General features: G+C 37.7%; 1 protein-coding gene across 4 annotated transcripts in view; it reads left to right on the top strand.

Moving 5' to 3' along the window:
• Positions 1-1,064: 1,064 nt before the first annotated feature.
• The window catches only part of LOC145991006 (early estrogen-induced gene 1 protein), a 135,493-nt gene continuing 114,031 nt past the window's right edge, over positions 1,065-22,526 (top strand). For all 4 annotated transcript variants that reach the window (XM_083126664.1, XM_083126663.1, XM_083126662.1 and 1 more), the window contains exons 1-2: positions 1,065-1,355; positions 9,440-9,789. In XM_083126664.1, coding sequence (XP_082982790.1) covers positions 9,644-9,789 — 146 coding nt within the window. In that variant the 5' untranslated portion in view covers positions 1,065-1,355; positions 9,440-9,643. The remainder of the gene's footprint in view (positions 1,356-9,439; positions 9,790-22,526) is intronic.

The raw sequence follows: 22,526 nt of genomic DNA, 5'->3' as shown, positions 1-22,526 counted from the left end.
TCGAGCCAATATCTAGTCCATACTTTTATTTTTTTTAAAATTTTTAATAAAAGCACAAAGCAGTAATTCTCCTAGAACATTTTTCAAATTGCTCGTCCATCTTTACAGTGTCTGCTCTGCGCAATGTCTTATGGGATCAAAAGTCTATCGACAAGTACGGTAACAAGTATCGTGTGAGGCGAAAACTAGCAAATGGGTAGCCAGTCCAGCGCCAACTATGGCATTCCTACTGGAAATCCAGTTCCGTGTGATTCGCGCATTAAAAATACATTGCGCACCTTTAGTGGGTATCCGAGCCGACCGCCCCCCCGCCAGTGACAAAGATTGAATTGAGTGTTCTGAGTTGGAAAACAGAAACACAACAAAAACAAGGAACGATGAATTGGGGGAGGGGGTTCCCGGCACTTTTCCGGTCCCCCTGAAAATTCCTGTTAACTCCCCAAAAGGTAAAGTGTTCCCCTGTGCTTAGCACCATGCCATGAAGGCGTATAGGGAGTGTAGGTGTAACGCCCCACACTTTCTTGATCCGGTCGTGAGTGGGGCTGATGTGACCGCCTTTACCCCGCAAGGTTTCCCCCAGGTACGCATGTCATTCGTCGCTGGGTGGGCGCCGGGGGCGTTAGAAACGTTCCAACGTTAGAAAAGTTCCCGGATTTGAACCGGCCGGGGATCGAACCCGGGACCTTTAGCATGGTAGTCAGACGCGTTACCGACTGACTCCCCATTTCATTCAAATTCCTGTAAAAGGGAACGTCGGCTCGGATAATGAATAAAGATACAAAAAAAGAAAGCAATGATAAGTCCTCCATTTGGGATTACATGGTCCCGCACTGGTCTGGTGGTCATTAGGACATATTTCGGACTCTCGTCGGAACAAACAAATTCGTACCCTATTGTGATGTTATCGGATTTAGCACAGGATTTATACATGGGCGCGACAAATATCACGATGTTGGTTAAGGAACACTTTCATTGGTAGATGCTCTCTTGGCAATACCAATGAAATGTGTCGTTATAAAATGGTTGATGCTCAGTAAGATTGCGCAGAATTCTGTTGAGGAGAAGTGCAGTTGCTGACGGGTTTCTGTTTTTGATATGTCGAAGTTAGTGTGAGAGTTAGGTCAGTGAAAGTGCTTCATTGTTGAAGTGTGCTTTTATTCCATCAATACGGAGAATTTTATAAGTATTAACAGAGTTCATTTGCTAAGGTCAGTGTGTTTAATGTAGTCCCGTAACATTATCGTTGGTTATTTTCGTAATCTTGGGAAAACGAAGTGACAGTGTCGTCGTGATGTGTCTGTTACTGTCATTCCTGAAAATACAGTTACTGGAAAGATGTTCGTGTACAGGACCGGGTAAGTGAATACGAAAATTATGTTCTAAATATAACTTTGGTCTATAACATTAGTAACTGTACAAGTATTTGATTGCATTATGTGGCTAGAACTTTCTCGCAAAATATTATGCGAGCACTGAAGGATAAACGCTAATTCACATTACTGTACAAATTAATAGATTTGTATTTTGGTGGATTCACTATGCCAATTCATGAATCTAAATGGTTATTTACAAATATTTAATTTAAAACTAGTAATTCAAAATGAGCACAAAATATAGGAAGATTGACATGCAATTTTGGGCTCGTAGTGCAAGGGTATTCTTATGAAAGACATGCGCATTGAATCATACAGTGGGATCATTAACCTGCCACTTTTACAACGTACGTATATACTATATAGGTTATCACATAAAATGTGATATCATACACGAGATAAAAATTAAATATTTTAATATTAATGTCAGTGTTTGACACCATTGCTTTCTGTGGTAACTTTCTTGTCTGGATCACTGTTTATAGACATTTTTTACAACATGGAAAATGATATTTTTGAAGGAAATGTGATTAAGTTGAATAGTATCTTGCCCTACAATGTGAGTAGAGCTTTTTCTGGTCAGCAGTACTTAGTAGTAATTATGCCAGGTAACAGTTCGTTATATCGGAGACACACTGAAATCGAATATTTTGTGTTTCGCATGGTTCGTACTTACCAATTGTGTATTGCGGAACATAGTTCAAGGTGCCATTATGCTTTTTACACGAAAACAAACACAATTTTTCACATAGTGATTTTTTTTTTATTCCTTTCTTTGCTTCCGGAACACACAATATGGCGGGCACATCTTGACTCACGTTGTGGGTATGCAGTGTTTCAACCTTCTTCACCGAAAATACCTACTATCATGTTCGTCATCGGTGGAAATTATACATTATGCATGGGTAGCTGACGATAGTCCGGATAGCTGATGGATAGCCCCACGAACCATTCGCAGATAGCCCCACGATCCATTCACGGATAGCTCCACAAACCATTTCCATAGGGTTAGGTTTGGTTGGGTTAGGCAAGCATAGTAAAAAAAAAAGTTTGAAACACTGACAGTGGGTTACGTCATCGAACGTACGGAGCATGCAGTTCACGTATGGGAAGCATGTCAATTGTGTGTCGGTGGGATATTTCTCTTGAAATTTGCTGGTCAAATAGATGCCACGATGAAAGAAACTACCTCCACGAACGTTGGAAAGCTTAGAGAAACTCATTTCCGTAAGTAGTTTCTTCTGTAAAAATGAAGAAATGTGTCTCCAATATAACGAACTGTTACCTTATGCCAATACCGTATACCCAGTGTACTTAGTTATCAAAATTGTTTACATATGCTTTACTGGATAGCTATGAAAATGATAAAACAAATTAAAGTTGAGCAACATTTTCTTAAGGATTGAATTTTTGTTTATAAAGAAATTTTATATTTTAGAACCCAGTTGATTTAGAAGCAATATTAATAAATGTTGATAGTTGATGGTTTCTTTATCAGGTAAGCCTAATGTTTTTTTAATTTGAATACATAATGATATTTAGTATTTAGACTTTACCAAGTTAATTGATAGCTAATTTGCTTCAAAATTTAGTGGTGCTAAATATAATATTTATTGGAAGTTATCTAATTTAGCAAGTTTTTGTATGGCATCATGTATAATTTGGTTAAATGGCCACTAAACCTAGTCACGGAGCAACTAGTGGTGTATTTTGCCTGCTTGTTGCAGTGGTTCTCAACCTTTTTGAGACCACAGTCCAGTAAATTTATTTATGACAAGTTGATGCCCTGAACAAAAAAATTCACTCATAAATACATTTCTGATCTTTAAAGTTTATATGGAAATTAATATGCACCCTTAATAAATATTAATATATCAACTATGGCATAATCATAGTTCAATTATGTATAGACTTGCTGTCAAATATAAAATTACATTTAAATTAGCCATCAGCCCCTTAGTGCAACGCCCTTTTTACAGCCGGTGGTTGAAAGACACTGGCACTAAAACTGAAGCCGAGGCAACAGCATTACTTTATTCAACTCCAGAGGCCCATTCATGATTATAAACGGAGCCTTCTATCAAAACAATTTCATGATAATCTAGTAAAGTAAAAGTGTGACCTTACTTTTTATTTTTAATTAAATTAATGTAGATGGCTCATTATATCATTTTAAACAGCAATTAATTTGTAAAACAAGTCACTTAAGTTGCAAAAACACTGGACACTTATGTTACACAAGTTCAGCTTACCATTACTAGATATTCGTTGCTTGCAGTAAGCTGCTAATTTGTTTTCAGCACTCACTTACAGTCTACTAAGAGATAATAAATTTTTGGCTAAATATTTTCATTGCTATTATCAGGACAAAAACTATCTTTTTTGGTCACTTGCGTTACAAGCTAGTCTACCTACAAAAACCTGCTAAATTAGATAACTTCCAACAAATATTATATTTAGCACATCACTAAATTTTGAAGCAAATTAGCTATCAATTAACTTGGTAAAGCATAAATACTAAATATCATTATGTATTCAAATGAAAGAAACATTACGTGATAAAGAAATTATCTTGGAAACCAACAGTCACTTTACAGGAAACTTATCATAGCTGCCATCTGGAAAGTAGGGAATGCTGGATAATTTTACACTGTTGCCAAACAACTATAGAAAGTATACTATTTACCCATTCAGATAACATTTCACTAGATGTATTTTCAAAAATTCTTTATTTTGTCCCTTTTTGTATGGAATTACCTGCCTCCATTTAATATAAAGGTATTAGTCTAGATAAGAAAATTCATCAATAATGATTTCCAAAACTTATTTTTTATGTTATTTCATGATCTGTGCTGCAAGGCCATGTGGTGTGGCTGAATGAAAATCATTTCTTTATTACTGGGAATTTGTAGTCATGTTGTGGTGGAGAAGTAGTTGCAAGCAACACAGAGAGCAAAGAAACAAAATTAAGGAAAATACTTTCCCCAATCCATTTTGAAAATATCATTGTGATGTTTAATTGCAGACCATATATCAACATCAACTGTGGTAATCGTCGTGCCCTGAGAAATAAAACACCTTTTTTCTTTGATATGGATTTGATTTTGAGTTATGGTTTTCACCAGTGATCAGAACGCTACTTTGCTACTTTTTGCGCTACATCTGCATAAAAAAACTAAAATCAACCACATGGATTTCAATTCAAATTTGATATATGAATATTGATAATAGGGTGTTACCTAAATGAATGATTATAACTATACGCAAATAAAGTTTGGTAGGATTACGTGTTTATGCTCACATCAAAATATTTTTCTTGAGAATATTTTTTTAATTTTTTAATAGACTGATATGAAGGCAGCATTTTGAATGAAAAGTACCTGGGGTCCTTTTGTAAGAAAATTGTCATTTCTGCAGGAAATATGATAATACAATATGATAAAATATATATTGAGGAAACTGTCTTGTAAACCCGAGTGGTGTAAAAGTATTATAATTTTAAAATTTGTGAACAAATATTATCGTGAAAATAATAGAAATTCCAGAAACTTTATCGTTCTTTAAACTTTAATTTCTTGCTGGTGAGATCCTATATACAGACAATGATCAATTCTCTTAACGTACTGAGCCATTTATTGCTGGCACTATTCCTTTGTCAGTGCAGTGAAAAATCCATTGCTAGTTTTTGCACTGCAAGTTGTGTTTTACACAGTTATTAATGACATTTTGATGTCTCTTACACTGTGGATATGCACAGGATTTGTTCCGGGAGTGACGCAAAGAAGGCAATTTTTTTTTCCCAGTGGTGCAGCAAACGAGGCATGTTGCTCCCCAAAATAGCGATGCAACTCAAAAATATGTAGCTGTTAGCTGGAATATATTCAGTGGCATAGCAAGGGTTGGGCGATCGCCCAGGGCCTCACACCTGAAGATGCCTCACGTTCCATGAGGTTGATACAAAAATGAAATAAAAATGGGAGGGAAAAGGCTAATTTTCGTGGGCAATAATATTCGAACCTTATGTTTTTAAATTCTAATTAAATGCCTCAAATCAGGGGCGTAACCTACAGGTGGGTGGGCCCTAAGCCCAAGGGACCGGAAAAATGTAAAATTTATTGTTTTTCTCATGTGAAACATTTATGCAAAAATTCAAGATAGGCCTGTTGGACATTTTTACCCATTTATTCTCTTATTGAATAAAAAGCAATTTGTCTTGCTTTTTCTTCTTTCTCTTCACCTTGCACTCCCGATTTTAATATGTTAACAATACACCTCCAACTACCACGGAGCAAGGCATGAGGGATTTAAATGCTTTCGTTGTTTTCAACTCAAGTATAATATTAGTAGTTTCTCCTTACTTCTTACAGCTTCAGATTTCAGCTCCCGGAAAACAGAGAAATACATTTTTAAGGTGAATAAAATTATTAGATATCATTTTTGTCAGTAATTTACTATTAGCCAATTATTATTTAAATGTAATAGTTTGCTGACGTATCTATGAAGATCTTGTTGGATTCACAATGAGGTTTCTAATTTAAAACAAAAACAAATGGGGGCCTCACATTCTAATCTCGCCCAGGTCCTCACGATATGTTGCTATGCCACTGAATATGTTCATGTCATTTAGTTACCTGGATATCTGAATTATTCAGATACTAATGTAATAAATTACGCAGATGTCTATAATCTACAATATCAAGATATTTGTAATGTAGATAATCTGTATCTCCATGCCTACTATCTTTATTGTTGTTTTCCTCTAACGCTGTTGCTACAACTACAGGAATTTTGTAGCTTCACTACCGCTACAACTACAATTTTCAAAATGTAGCGTCGCTACAGCTACAAATATTGTAGCTAGCTACAGTAGCGTGCTACTTTTCACCACTGGTTTTCACATTGAGATTTAAACTTGTCTCTTATGCTCTGTGAGAAAGGTCTGGCCAAGAATTTCTAGGGTTACTACTTCTATCATTGTTAGTTTGGAGATGTACAGAGCTTTCTTTCTTTTGTCAATAAAAAAGTAAAGTGTTCCCCTGTGCATAGCACCACGCCATGAAGGCGTATAGGGGGTGTGGGGGTAACGCCCCACACTTTCTTGATCCGGTCGTGAGTGGGGGTGATGTGATCAGCATCACGCCCCTGACCGCCTTTACCCCCCAGGGTTTCCCCCAGGTACCCATGTTATTCGACGCTGGGTGGGCGCCGGGGCCGCTTCCACCGTTAGAAAAGTTCCCGGATTTGAACTGGCCGGGGATCGAACCCGGGACCTTGAGCATAGTAGTCAGACGCGTTACCGACTGAGCCACCGCGGAATAATTTTTGAAAAGCAAATGAACGAACTTAACCACTTAAACTTTCAAGATGAAGTAATATTTTATTCTGCAGCAGTCTTCTTGATTTTTCTGGTGCATTTTAATAACTAATCTAAATTTCTCACTTTTTGTACTTTTCACATCTGTAGTTCAGTCCCTGCAAAAAAATTACCCCATCTTGAGGGTATTGTGGGCACAAAAACAGCAAACTACATCAATTCATATTATTTAATGTCATTTATTTGCTTACAGTGAGACAATAAAAAATATTTATGTAATAAGGGTTTTCTTCGTTGAGTTTTTGATGACAAAGAAAGGAAATTATTGAGAATCTCGTAACCTAACCTGTGAAATAATAATTTCAGACTTTTAACATAATTTGTAACAGCATTCTTTGCTGTTTCAATAGAGGTCTCATTATACGTTTTATTCACTTTTTTCACATATGTTCGCGGCATGATGACACTGCCCCAAATCACTCCAGTTTTTAACTTTTCTTCACTGCACAAAATGTAATGGGCATATCACAGGGAAAGAAACACTATCTTGAAGGTTAACCCTCAAATGTAAAAAAGTGTGTAAGCTAAACTGTTCTGGGTGTTGTCTGTATGGTTGTGAGCACATTTAAACACTGACCCCCGAAACTGCACTGTCCAGTTTTACCTGAAAAACATTTTTTTTAGGTTCGATGGGTTAGCCTAGAAAATAGTTTACAAGTGAGCATCTTGTTAGAACCAACAAACTGTATAAATTTCATTACATTCTGCAAAGTAGATTTTGTATAATTCAAACTTCTCTAAAAATGCCCCATATTACCCCACTGCCCCAACCTACCCTACCTGTATTAACAATAAAACATAATAATAATATATTTTCAAAAACCTTCATTTCAATAATTACTTTAATTGGTAACAATTCCTACAAGTTCTTAGCATTAAGGATGCAGGATTTGATGAAGTGTTAATAGTGGTGTAATGAAAAGGGCTCTGAGACGGCAGATACCACTTTGAACCTATATATTCTTATTGATTCCCTATGATGTTTAAATAAACAATAACCTGTGGTGCAACAGCCGTTGAGTTATCATCCAACCAGTTACAGGGTGATGTGTGGTCAGCAAGACAAACCCCTAGTTATTGTTGTAAATTTCCATGACTGGGTTATGCTACTATGCTACTCGTTCATAGCTCCCTAATTTCCTAACGATTCTTCCGTGGCAAAAGAAGTCCTCATCCTTTGAAGCGATCCAGTCAGAGACCCATTTTTCGATATCTTCTGAAGAAGTGAACCGCTGTCCAATCAAATTGTTATTCATGCAATCGAACAAGTAGTAGTCCGAAGGAGCAACGTCTGGTGATTACGGCGGGTGGGGTAAAACTTCCCATCTGACATTTTCTAAATAGGTTTTGACCAGTTTTGCGACATGTGGGCGAGCGTTATCATGTTGAAAAATAAGTTTATCATGTCTGTTCTCCCATTCTGGTAGTTTCCTGGCCAGAGCTTGCTTCAAACGCATTAATTGTCATCGATATCGTTCTCCATTAATAGTTTCACCCGGTTGCAGCAGCTCATAGTACACCACACCTTTCATATCCTACCATATGCACAGCATAACCTTTACACAGTGAATATCTCGTTTCGGTTGTGATGGACCTGGTTCACCTGGCTTCAGCCAGGCCTTTTTTTGTTTCGGGTTCTCGTAATGGATCCACTTCTCATCGCCAGTAACAATGCGATGCAAAAACCCCTTTCTTTTCTGTCTTTGAAGCAGCAATTCGCAAATGGTTTTTTGTCTTTCAACGTCTGTCTTTCAATTCATGTGGAACCCAATGTGACATCTTTTGAATCATTCCCATGGCTTTGAGGTGTTTGGAAACTGTTGTTTGATCAACGCCTAATGCTTCTGCAAGTTCTTCCTTCGTTTGACACGAATCCTGATCGAGCAATGCTCTCAATTCTTCGTCTTCAAATTTTTTTTGCTGTCCAGGTCGCTCTTGGTCTTCCAGGCTGAAATCACCACTTCTAAACCGTGCAAACCACTTCTGACACATTCGCTCAGCTAGCGCATGGTCACCATACACTTCCACCAAAATGCGATGACTTTCGGTAGCACTTTTCTGCATGTTAAAGTAATGAAGCAGAACACCCTGCAAAAACACTTTATCTGGCATGAACTGTGCCATGTTCAGTTGACTACAAAATGCTGTTGTTGACGTGTCAATCAACTGCCCTATACTACGAACGATGCGCGCTGACAGGAGTTTTCAACGCATGTGTGGATACACGGAACTGTGGGACGATACGCTCGTTACGCCATCTCTTGTCCAGGTGCACGAATTAATTCCTAGACCAAATAATATCTATCGATGAAATGTCCAGGACATGCCTCTGAAAAGGGACTTTCGGGTGAAAATGGAACATATGGTCACCCTAGTTTAATCCAGTATTTAAACATCCAATCTTTGTTTGCATCACATATTAACAATGTTAATATAAAATTACATTTTCAACTGAAGATGTAGCCCACCCAAATCTTTGATAGTCATCCGGTGGCATTCCTACATCTCAGAAAGTCTGGTGCCACCTCTGTCGCACCAGATGTTACCAAGATTGACAGCAATGTAAATCAAGATACTAGCAGTGTAGTTTTAACCTTGTGCTTTGTCAAGGTAACAATTTGTGGTTCAATATGTGAATTAAGTAATAGGTTATAAAACAATCAAACTGACAGATTATCTTATCTCCTTACAGATAGAGGGAGGCATGCTTGGCGATGACTGTAGAATAGAAGACAAGTGCATTAAGATATGAGGACTTGCGTGATATTGACAGGTCTTCCAAGGCATTGCTTGAACATTGCGTTTGTTTGTTAATAGTGTTGCCATGTAGTAATCATCTAATGTGGTTCGGTTGTATTGTGCCAAGGCGTGTATAGGACCTAAGCAATCAGTCAAGATGACATTCATGATGAAGAAAAAGAAATACAAGTTTCAAGTGGAATTTCAGTTGGAGGAATTGACCGCTGTGCCATTTGTGAATGCTGTGTTGTTTGCGAAAGTTCGTCTGTTGGATGGAGGCAATTTCAATGAGATTTCCAGCAGGTAAGACAAATATATTTTATTTTAAAATTAATTTGGTAGGAAACAAGGTTGATGTGAACTAAAATGTTAAAAATATGTTGGGAAAATGTATTTTCTACAGATTTTTTTTGGCTCTCCATGCTTGGTAGCCAAAATGCTTCTTGAGAAATTAGAAAATGAAATTATAGAGCTTGGAGTAGAATTATTTCTCTTGCAGTTTACGTTTCTTACAAGCATATAAGTGGGTGATATATTAGTGATGTGGGTGCAGCTGTTATGGTTCTTACAAGCACATAAGTGAGTGATATTCCTGTGATGTGGGTGCAGGAGTCCTGCTTTATTGATATTTTCTTTCAATTTCCCTAAGTTGCAATCTAAAAAAGGGGAGGAGACTGGAAAGTGGCTTATGTGGTCAGCTCAAGTTCCATCACTGTTGTTTTCTGCCTTTCGAGATGCTTTCTAGAAGCTTCTCAATTGAGGGTCAATATCAGATTTTTTTAGCACCCACTGGGATTGAACCCAGGACCACTTTTGCCAAAAGCAATAGAGCACTTACCCAGGGTGGCTACTCACTGGGGATTCTGTGTGAATTTTTTTTCTCTGTAGACGTGAAAAGTTGCACCTTTTTATCCAACTCCCAGCGAATTTATGGATTTTTATAAATGCCCTGAGGTAGGTTTTCCACATTTTAGCATTTATTTTTATCGAGGAAGGAAAAGAAAGTGCATGGAGAATAAAACAGAATTCTCTCAATCTGTTTACTTTGTTAGTATTCTTTGAAGAATAATCTATCTGACATGGAAGTTTATTGTAAGCTGCCTTGAAGTTGATTAGGAAAATTTGAGTTTGAAATTCTTATACAATTAACAATTTTTCGTAGATTAGCATATTCCGTAAGATTTGTGACTTGTATTTGTAGATTCATTTCGAGCCTGAGTGTGTTAAATTGCAAATGTTAATTCCACACCTTAAATCAAATATTTTAAATATATATACCATTTAATTGAATTAAATTAGAATTTTTGAGTATATTGGAATCACATGGGCCCTTTATTTATAATGTTAATATATATGATAATTTGTATTCATGTCCAGATATTATTAGAATAATTAAATCAAGAAGACTTAGGTGGGCAGGCCATGTGGCACGAATGGGAGAGGAAAGAGGAGTTTACAGGATTGTTGTTGGGAAACCTGATGGTAAGAGACCTTTAGGAAGGCCAAGACGAAGATGGAGGGACAACGTTGAGATGGACCTAAGGGAAATCGGTAGGGATGGAAAAGAGTATATAGATCTTGCTCAAGATAGGGAAAGATGGAAGGCCTGTGTTGCTGCAGCCATGAACCTTCGGGTTTAAGAAGGCTAGAGAGTTAGTTAGTTAGTTATATTGGTGTATGTGTGAGAGAGAAGCAGTAATGCGTAAAGTTGAAATAGAGAAATCATCTGCTTGTACCCTTGAAGTTTTGGAATGTTCACTATTATACTTGAATTTTATCATGATTCTAGAATGGCCACCCTTTACCACAGGGCTCAAACCAGGAGTTATTAGGAAATGCCAGATTACAGCAGTGCTGACAATATCACAGGGGAAAAACAACTAGCCAGCCTTCCATTGGGGGCTGTTGTGGCATGGAATTTAGGAGTTCTTAGGGTATACACTTGATTTATTAGTGAGGAAACCGAGAATGCATTTCATCTCTGCATGTTACTTTTGTTTAAAGATAGTTTTTTGCCATTGGTGCCATACAGTCTAGTGGAACCCTGGCAATAGTCTGTTCTTTGCGAGAGTTTATATCAACACAACTCCAAGACAGGAGACGAATTTGCCTTTGTGGCTGTTAATTAACAATGTTCTACCAGCTAGAGCCAGAGTGTCAGTCAAAAGATGATTTTCCTTCATATTCATTCATTTGGTGACTGCTATGCTGGTAGAACGAATTGAAGAATTTTTAAACTATTCTTATTAAATTGTGCAGTGTTGCAGTTATGATATTTAATTTATCAGTTGCGCTCTGGTTTCAATTTTTAAAACTTTGAGGTAATGTGCTTAAATAGAAGAGAAGTACTTAGCAGAGCAAGGAGAGTCATTTTAAAGTGAAAAAAACTATGTTCATGTAAAAAGTAACAGAATGTTTCATTCTTATGTGATTTTGCTATTCTTCTTTTTTTTTCACTGAAGGAAGATAATAATACTTCAAGTGGTGACTCAATACCATTTGCATAGGGTTCATTTTTGTAAAGATATTTGTTATGAAGAACATTACTTGTATGTTGTGTCTTGATCATCCTGAAGTCAGTGAATAGTTCATGTTAAAACTAACTAATAATTAGTTAGGGCCCATTTAAATTGTATTTCCATACCACAGATGATGGAGCACCTTTCTCTCACTACAATCCACCCAATTAATCTGTGGAGCAAGGCCGAACAATTACGGTAGAGTGGATGGAGCAAAGCAGTACATGCTGCTGCAAATGGCTTGTATAGGCAGACACACATATCTCTGCCGCGATCGTCGCAGCACAACACGAGAACAGTAATTTTGTCTTTGTCCTTCCCTGATAGAAATAGTGCTTCATTAATACAGTTGGCCACACTAGTTACTAACTGCACAATGAAAATGCACTTCATAAAAGAAGCAACCATTACTATATTGCCACATTAACGTCCTTGTCGAACAGTGTGAGCCGTGAGCTGGAGTGCTAATCAATTGTTTTCAATTATGTTTGCGCGAGTCTGTCCAGGAATGGAATGACAATTGACAACAATGGCGAAGGTGGGCGAGCAGGGTGGAACACGTGATGCTAATATGTCCTTCTCCATCCAATCCATTTTCCTTTCACGTGTTCATTGGCCTGGCCCCGTCGAGTCATTACTTGCACAGAGGACTTGCCCCAAAGACTCCTGGGACAGAGTACAGATAACTTGAGCTATCTCTTCCAAGGGGTTTTGTTCTCGAAAGATTCCCAAATATCAATCTCTCCCATTTAGCACACCCTGATAAACTGCATTTGTGAAGGTCATCCAGGCTCTGGTGTCAGGACCCACAGCTTTATAATTCTCTGTGGGGTTGTGTGTTATCCTGTATTATGCCTTTCTCCGTACTGAAAGCTCCAGGACTGTCTCCTTGTACCTTCAGGTATATGTTTTACCTCTTTCTCGCAGAAATGGAGCTCAGAGGTGACATCATAACTCACCACATACACACACCATGATTGAATCAGAATTGTGGGCCCCTCTGTACCTTTGGAGCCTTCGCACTTGTGTCTCTTGAACTCGTGGCATACACCCTGTAATTTTGCAAGTTGAAAGCCTCCTCAACATTAAACATTTTTCATTGGTGAACAGAATTCTTCGGTTTCCCTTTTTCTGTGTAATGCTTCAATAGGCACTTTACTTTTATTGCCCCTGATTCTTTAACTCAGCTGTGAGAAAGTAACCTGCTCATCATTTGTGTGCTTTCTGTCTTAGGTCACTTCATAACACATGAGACATGGGCATTTTGGAAATATTCAGTACATGGGCCATTACAGATTGCTTCCATACAGGCTTTCTGCACATGCAGGCAGCCACTGATTTCACCAGTTGCATAGTCCTTATTGTGCATGGCCGTCCCTGCCTGGGCCTGTCATCCACTGATCAGGTGCCAGAGAAACGCTGTATAGTAAGATGCAGGAACCTCTTTGAGATTCAAAGTTTTGTTGAGTCTTGAAAATTTTGCTGGCTGACTTCCCTACCTTATGGAGTGCTGTAACAGGCACATGGTTTTCGTAATCACTCCATCCCATCATGGAAGACACAAACATAGCTCTTCTGTAGCTCATCTAGTGATGACTCACATGTTAATTTTCGCAGGGGGGAGTTGTTGACTTGGATCACCAGCTGAGGAGCTACCTTCCAGAATTGTGACAGTGTTTATGTCAAGACTGGCTATTTGTATTTTTATTATTTAGTAACACTTTTGGGTAATCATAACAATGAAGATGAGTGATGATTAGATGAAATTGATGCAAGGACACTCAAAATGAACATCCATTCCCAGGATGTGGCTTAAATGTAAAACTTTAGTGGTGAGAAATTGAAAGTCGACCTCTGAACAGCTTGATTTTAGTTATGGTAAGGGGCTTGACCCTATATGATGCAACTGGTGCAAATAACCTAAGTGTTTATACACTCACAATTTTAATTTCAACCAATCAGTTAACCACAGCCAACAGTGCCTGTAGATTGCAAATTTGGAAGAGTTGAAAAGCATACAAGAAAGATGGAACTGCTGCTTCTTTCAGGAAATTAAATAAATATTTTGAAGCAAGTGGGGCAAGTGCATATACTTTGTTACTGTTTGTTCAGAAGGGATGAATGTGTGTACGCTTTAGAGCTATGTCAGGTTTTAATATTTCTGACATGTAAATCATCAGAATCAATCAACAGTCACTATCTTGCACTCAAAAGTACTCTCATTTACTTGGAATGAACAAACTTTGTTAAAATAAGGAAAAAAGGTGATCCTACATTGTGGCGAAGATTTTGATAAGGAAAGAAAGGATCGCTTATGCAAAGAGTTATTAAATTAAAGTTGTAGTAACTGGTGGGCATCTGCAATCAAATAATGTGAAAATATTTGCAGCATTAGGAAATGGCGATCAAGCACGATAATGATGATGCTAAATGACGTGGCTTTTCTTAAAAGTGCAATGTTTCAGATGCTATTGCTCCAGGATTTTTTTGTTAAGTCAACTGCACTTCCACCTCATATACCCCAGTAACTGCGTTTGTGCAGGCCAATGAGACACTGGTGCATGAACTTACAGCCAGTATAATCCTCATGTTGTCCTGTGTTTGTCCGTATGTGTGGTGAGCACTCCTTGTAAACTAGGGCATATAATTTTATATTCGGAGACATTATGGTTTTAGTTGTTGTTAATAGTCTGTGTCAGTATTAGTTTTATTTTCTTGTCCTGTGTGCAGTTTTTCTTTAGTTAAGGGGATTATCCCCATATCTTGTGGTAGGCACAAATAACCTATGTACTGAAGTCACCCATAAACTAAAAACCAATCAAGGAATGGAGTTAAATATGATTTTTTTTTTCAAAATTGAAGCTCATTTTCACACACACCCTCCCCTTTGAACTTTTGTATTTGATTTGATTGTCTCAGTCGGCACAATTTCAGACTCCAGCACAACTTGGGCTGTTTTCTCTAGTACTGGGGACATGACAATTAAAATTCAAGATTATACTTTCAAACTTGTACACCATGGGTGCCTTTACACCTCATATTGTGATGTACATTGGCTATGGACATTTCTTTCAAGCACCCTGCCAACCTCCATGACAGAATGTTTAGGACAGCATTCTACGACAACCCAGACATGGCCTTCCAATGACTAAATAATGTAAAATTTTGATTAATTCCAATCTGGGCGTGGGCATTGGTGTCCCTTCTTCAATTTCATGGTTGCTCATCCTCTTCGCCATTAGTAAAAAGTGGCAGAAAAGCAAAGTAAAATAAACCAAATCGATCTTTCAAGCCCTGTTATTCAGTTATCAAAATTCTTAAGTCCCTTACACCAGCCTCTGTGGCGGAGTGGTCAGCACACTGCACTATAATGCCAGAGATCCCGGTTTTGAATCCCAGCCTGGGCGTGGGTGTTATATGTGTTTCCTTCATCACTCATCCTCATCTTTGTGATTATCCAAAAGTGGCAGAAATGCGAAGTAAAATTAATCGGTCAGTCAAATTAAGTCCCTAACATTACAATGCCAATTTTCTCTTTGACTGTATGTAAGAAACGTACTGCATGCAGAAGTTCTGCCACCATATGAAGTGGATGGGAAACCAGGCAGAACAAGCGTTGATTGTAATTTTGGTCTGAATAAATTGACAATAATGGATACTGGAGGAATATTTGGCAAATTTTAATTCAACTCTAGGCCAGAGTGGGATCTAAACAAGTGCACTATGTGCCTCTACCGGTGATTGGCCTCGAAACCCTTTGGGCATTGGAAGAATACTTGTTTCACCAACTATGTTGTTTTCTTCTGAGTTTCATTTTGTTATGAGTAGAAGCAGAGGCGCCAATTGTGCTACTGGGTTTGCTGAATCATGACTGTTACAGGGGCTGTGTTTCATGGTTGTTTCCTCGCCAGTGATAATGAAGTAGAGCATGAATATGAGCTAATTATCATTGTCAGTTCTCTGGACCTTGTTGTGTAACAAGGTGTGATAATCAGTTAAGTAAGATTATATATTAGGACGTTTCAGTTATTTTGTTCATTCTTGTCGTGAAAGAAGAAAGCCAGTTTCCCCCCTAATTTTTTGTGCTCTACTTTCTATTCCCTCAGTTAAACGCAACTGCCTTAGCAACTGAGTGGAAAAAAAGCAATCGAATTACTTCTTAATCGGCATAATAACGTCATTGTTATTGTACTATACAATGGATGTGTTTAATTTTAGTTTTCAAAATTTCTTCTTGTTGTGCCTGAAAATGAGCGTAACCGTTGCCAACTTGGCTCTTTTGTAACCAGAATCGGGCCCTTGTCCACTCCGAAAGTGGATCGTTTGGGAAGTAATGAAAGAAATTCGTATCTGGTGTTTGTATTTTACTTCGCTTTTCTCTCTCCCGAGGCTAATCGCGATGATAATGATTGGATGAAGGGACACTCGCAAAAAAACAACAAAAAAACACCAATGGCCACGCCAGTAATCGAACCCGGAACCGTCGATAGCGAGATCGGTTTGTGCGATTCCCTTTATCAATTTCAATTTGCTCCTCGGTTATTTATTAGCAAGTCTACCATACTTAATTTTTATCTGGTTGCTTTATCCGAGACTAAAATGCCCGTATGGACCCTCTCACAACTTTGTACCCTTTATTCTGAAAGGAAGTATTTGATACCCCTGTTTTTACCGTGCAACCGTGGAATTTAGATAAGCGATGAGAGTGCTGACGCTTGACTCACCCTTGCATATTTAATTCATGCACGACGCTTGATGAAAATCTGGCGTGATGAATCTTGGAAAAATTATGTCATTAACAATCTAATTATGATAAAAATAATGGACCACTCCAGTGATTTGTCGAAAATTTTCTATGTGAGTGCTGTAAGTTCGTATTTAGGGTGTGCGAGGGTGAAGCTAGAGCCAAATTTACCATAAATCTAGCCTTGGTGAAAACATTTGTTGAGGAAATTTTTGAGCGTATTAGGGGGTGCGTGGATTAATCACTGACCAGTCACCTAGAAAAATTTACACACTCACAACTCATTTTTAGCATGTTTTTAATCTTGATCTGGAAAACACCAGTTTTTGCAGTGTTGATAAAATAATAACGTTCTGAAGATGAGAAGTAAACGTTTCGCTTTACAACGGATTTCTTGTAGCCATAGATAACAGTCCCGATGTTTACTTCTGTCAGTGAAAGTCTCTTTCCGAGACTTGATATATCGGTTTCGTACATTCCAGAAGCAATGAGAAATAACAGTAGTCGTTTATATTCAGCACGTCGTGGAACATGTTTGGTTCACGAGTTTGATAATAGGTGGTCATGAAATTTCACTTATACCGTGAAATAATTGCCAATTTTTCACAATGCTGGTGAGAGATAAACAATAGGTCTCACAGACTCCATTGTCTTGGAACTGTTCATCGATGCTCTTTAATATCGTGATGCACTACCTCTTCCAAACCAGCCATAACAACATACATTGTCTGATTATATACAAAATAAAGTGTAAATGTATTGTTCAATTGCAGGGCGCGGCGTGTACACGTTCGTATTTCCATTTTGTTTATTGTCACGTCGTTTTCCGTCTTCAGTTACAGCGAGGATGAGAATATTTCTGCATTTATTTGAAATATACGTTGTTAATATACAATTCTGCTTGTTTGGATCTGTTACTGTGCATGTAAACAATGACTCGGTACATTTTGAATTTTTGAAAGTTAAAATGTTAAATTGGATATTGAAAAACCTGAGTATGCTACTTTGAGAAAAATGGACATTGAAGAGTTCAAATTTGCTGTCTGTGATGTTTGCGTTGTGTCGTCCATATATGTTTGTGATTTTCCCTTCATCCATTTCATCTTATCACCGTTCATCCTCATCATCGCGATGAGTCCAAGGTCGCAGAAATTGATGAAGGAATACTGACAACGAAATACCCATTCTGAGATTGGGACTCGAACCTGAGACGCCCTCGGCTTACACACAATTACTGTGTTTTTCCTGTCACTGTAAAGGACTTTCCAAAGCATCTCTTATTTAACATCATTCCACTTCACGAGAATGATAAAAATAATAATAGTCTACAGAACAGAGACTGCCATTTACAATTTTTAAATTAAGTGCGCCACATATTCTTGCTTTAGATTTGAGGCTAGGTTAAATTTGGAATGTTTGAAAACCCAGATGGCGGATGGTCGGATTGAAATGCTGCATTTGAAAGGGTTGCGTGTAAATTAGACTGAGGAAGTGTCATTTCCTTGCTCTGTTGGAGTTTCCACATGGTAACTCGAGTCAAGGTCACGCGGCGTGGTTGATGGCTCACCTTGCAACAGTAGGCGTACTTAAAATAGTATTACGCAATTTGTCTGTTATACATTGTGAATATGACCTTAGCGGCGTTGGCAGGACAAAAATCTCAATATATGTTTAAAGTCTGCGTATTTTTCCATTATAGATGTAAGAAGAATAAGGAATATATAGCTATGTATACAATAGGGCTGAGCCGAAAATATAGGTTGGATTTTATTCACCGATACCGGCCGGTACTTTTCCTGCATTTTGGTCTTTCGCAGTCCGCAAAAATGTCGCGCGACACTTCCGTGGAGTCTAATTAAACGGAAATTATTCAAAATTAGAAGTTTCCATAAAATAGTGTGTGAAAATACGATTTCATGATTACGTAAGAGGTATTTTAGTATTCTGAGGTAATTCTTGAATAGCAAGAAGTAAACTCTGATAAATCAATGCTTATTATTGGAATGCAATACTTTAATATTAATCGATATTTGAACAACTTAATATTTTCAATTTCGAAGCATCGGTATGAGTATCGGCTCAGCTCTTTAAGTTGGTTATCTTTAAAAATGATTTTAATCTGAAAAGTGTAGATGCAGCTCTGAAATAACTGTTAGCAACAGTGTGACATGTGAAGTTTCATTTTTATACCGTGAATCCAAATAATGTGGCACTCCTGGCAACATTTTGTTAGTGTTAAAGTTTTAATAAATTGGAAATTGCTGTGATTTTCCCCATAAATATAGGGCTAATGCTCTTTTCGCACCAAGATTGTAAACCTAAGATTAACTAGTTTGCTTTTTAGGCGTCAAAAAGCTTTCGTCAGAAGTTGCGGCGATGGGATTGAATCATGTTTAGATGAAGATGATGATGGACTCGAACCTGCAACCTTCGGTAGCGAAAGCTGAGTTGAACGCTCAACGTGTTCTGCCACCGGAGTGTCTTGCAAATTCAATCTGTGTGGACTCCAAATCACAAATATTAATATCAACTGTAATATAAATGGTGTGTGTTCTGTGATACATACGCATATTTATCCTATTATAGAATGTGTTCATTCAAGGAGAACAGTGGACGTCAGGTGACGTGAAAGATACGGCTACTAACGCCGCAAAACATTAAAAATATGTCGATGTGTGCCATCAATCTTTCTTCGCATTGCCACGAAGCCGAAGTCGTTTCGTCACCGCTGCAAGTAAAAGTTGCAGAACGGTGACTGGGCATTATTGCACATTTAGCGATCGTGGAAGCTGAAGTTTGTGTTGCGAGAAAAGTCTTTAGCATGTCGGTTGACCACACACATACACATGCATACAGTTAACAGGCGCTCAAGTTCGTGAGATAGCTGGAACTCGGCCAAGGTAGCCGTCAAGACCTTACGGCCTCATTTCCAGATACAGGTTTCTTCGATTTTGTTTGTCAGCATACACACTCCAACCAAGAGTGAAAATAGCTTTCCTCGGATCGTTCTAATATTTGTTAACAGTCATGCTGCGTCGTGTAAGTTATCCTATTAGCAGAAGTTCGCGAATTGAGCTTGTTGCTGTCTGGAAGGTGCCACCCATTCCCTTATTAATTTTTCTCCCCACGTTTGAGGGGGCATACATGCGCATTATTATTATTATTAGTAATAACTATAAGGGAACTTAAAATTATTTATTTATGCGTATATTATCCTGTTGATATATAGGTAATGAGTACTGCAGTACGTACATACAATTTTAGAATACAAATTTGCTAATGAGGTTATAGGCCCTACTTAAAATGTAAAGGAGCAATACAAAATACATGATTTTTTTGTACGCATTGCTTGCATTGTAGAATTATTTCTCTTGCAGTCTCCTGTTGTTACAAGCATAAAAACACAGTTTTTTGGTGTGACGTTTCAGAAGAACACACTGAAACTAAAAAAAAATGTCTGATGAAGGGAGCGTGTGTTCTCCTGAAACGTCACAACAAGAAACTGTGTTTTTATGCTTGTAACAATCGTAGACTACAAGAAAATACAATGTGGTTTTTAGGATCTGTTAAAATTGTTAGAATTTCTGACAATAGTTTGAGTTTAGAAAATCATTTTTTTAAGTATTCTTTAATGACGCTCCTAATGAAAAGTACATAGTGAATCATTCATTTCATCACGCAAATATCTTCTCAGGGCCTTCATTGTTCCTGTGTAGGTTTATACTGAAGTTATTTTTTCACGGATTATTACTCAGTGATTTGATTTCCTTTGCTTTTCTGCCACTTTTGGCGGAAATCGCGAATATGGAGATGAAAAGTGATAAGGTGAAATGGGCAAAAGGACACTCACAAACACACATGAACACGACACAACACAAGCCCCAGAAGTCCAGACGCCAGAGCCTCGTTAGTCTGCAAGATGCAGTCCAGGGTTTATTACCTGGAATAGAGGTTGACTTTTGGGAGACACCTTGAGAAGAAAATATCCTCACTTTGGAGTGGGAAGTGTGTAGAAAAGAGATAGTTCTTGAATTTCTAGTCTCTGGATGTTGGCATAGAACAGGTTTTTTATTGCATGTTGTACACATAGGCGCAACGATAGTGGAATTCCCGAATGAGAAAGTTAACGCAAATTTTACTACCAACAATTTTGTATGAATGAGAGAATTTAATACGGAAACTGCATATTTGAGACAGACAGGAAATTCAATTTGGGAAGATTTTCGCGGGTTTGTAAATACCGACCCGGATATAGCAGTTTGATAATGGAGTGTCAAAATTGAAGGAACAAGGCTATTAATGAGACAGTTTATCCTGGATTCGAGATCTGAGTACGAAATGTTGGGCCGAGCTTTCAGTTCTTGCTGTAGTTTTTTCAGATTAATTTTAAACATTGAGTTTATTTAATATTGTTAGGATTTTTCTTACTTTATGAAAAAATGATGCACGACGAAATACGTGTTTCCTGCATACCGGAAGAGGTAAAGCTATTCAAAAAAGTAATTCATCTGTGTGCGGAGCGAAGCTGTGCCAGACCGCAACATTGTCTGCCGTGGGGAAGGCAGAGTCGTCGTGCAATGCTCTCGGTGAGGTTCTGTGTGGCTACCGGCTGCTTCCTGGAAGAGGATGATGTTGGGGACCTCTCGTCCCCTTTCCCTCGGTGCAAGTGGCGTTCATGAACTGTGAGAGCAATGAAATGTAAATGGCAATCGTAAGTGCACTGAGCTGTGGCATGAGAATAAGTTTTCTCCTCCCCCGATCCATGGCAAAAAGAACAGTGAGAATATTTTTTTTTCAGAAAAGAAAAAGTTTGTCAGAGTTTGTCCAGTACGCTGACTGGAAGTATTGATTTTTATTATAGTGCTAATTTGCTTAAGGTAAAATTTCCTGCTTATCGGGCCACGTGCTAACCGAATAAATTGAACATCAGTAATATTTTGCGCTCTCCCGGAAACCTTGGCTTGATTAGTAAGGTTTTTCCTAAAACAGAAGTTTAGATTTCTTGAAAAACACCAGATTCGTTCATCAAACTTTAAATCTGCTTTGTGTTCAGATACGCTAATGGGGACTGGATCGACATTTTTGAAGTGTGATTCAAACCATTGTGCAATGTTATCCCTCGAGCAGAGGCGCAACCACAATTTTTTGTCTCGGAAGGCAAGTACCAGGATAAATGTACCAATAATAATTTTAATAATGATAATGCTAATAATAATTATTATTTTAATAATCATAAAGCTAATAATAATAGTGTTATTATAACTATTATTATTATTATTATTGTTATTATTGATTTGCTTTATTTTACTTCGCTTCTTGTGCCACTTTTGGCTAATTTGCGAATATGGGGATGAGTGATGATGATATGGTGAAATTGATGAATGAACACTCGCAAACTTCCATGCCAAAGTTGGGATTCGAACCCGGGACCAACATTATTATTATTATTATTAGTAGTAGTATCAAAGACGTCATTATCCTCGTAAATTATGCAAAAAGGGGTAGAAGTTGGTGCTAAAGCATTTGTGTTCGAACAAACGATTTTACTTATTTTTTTAACACGTTCTATTTCACATTACTAATGGAAAGGAAGCACACAAATTATTTTTGAAAGACAGAAAGTGCTTGATAAATGCATTCCAAATATAATTCTTTTTTACATTAACATGTATAACTTTCATGCACGATATGTTTCACATATATGCAACATGTAGCGACGTGGACACTAAATTGTGTACGTATTCAAAGTTTCTTTAATACATATTATATACAACATA

The sequence above is a fragment of the Lepisma saccharinum genome, chromosome 8, assembly GCF_977018435.1.
Source record: "Lepisma saccharinum chromosome 8, izLepSacc3.1, whole genome shotgun sequence".
NCBI lineage: Eukaryota > Metazoa > Arthropoda > Insecta > Zygentoma > Lepismatidae > Lepisma > Lepisma saccharinum.
Note: the sequence above shows the minus strand (reverse complement) of the source record. Positions and strands in the feature narration are given on the sequence as shown.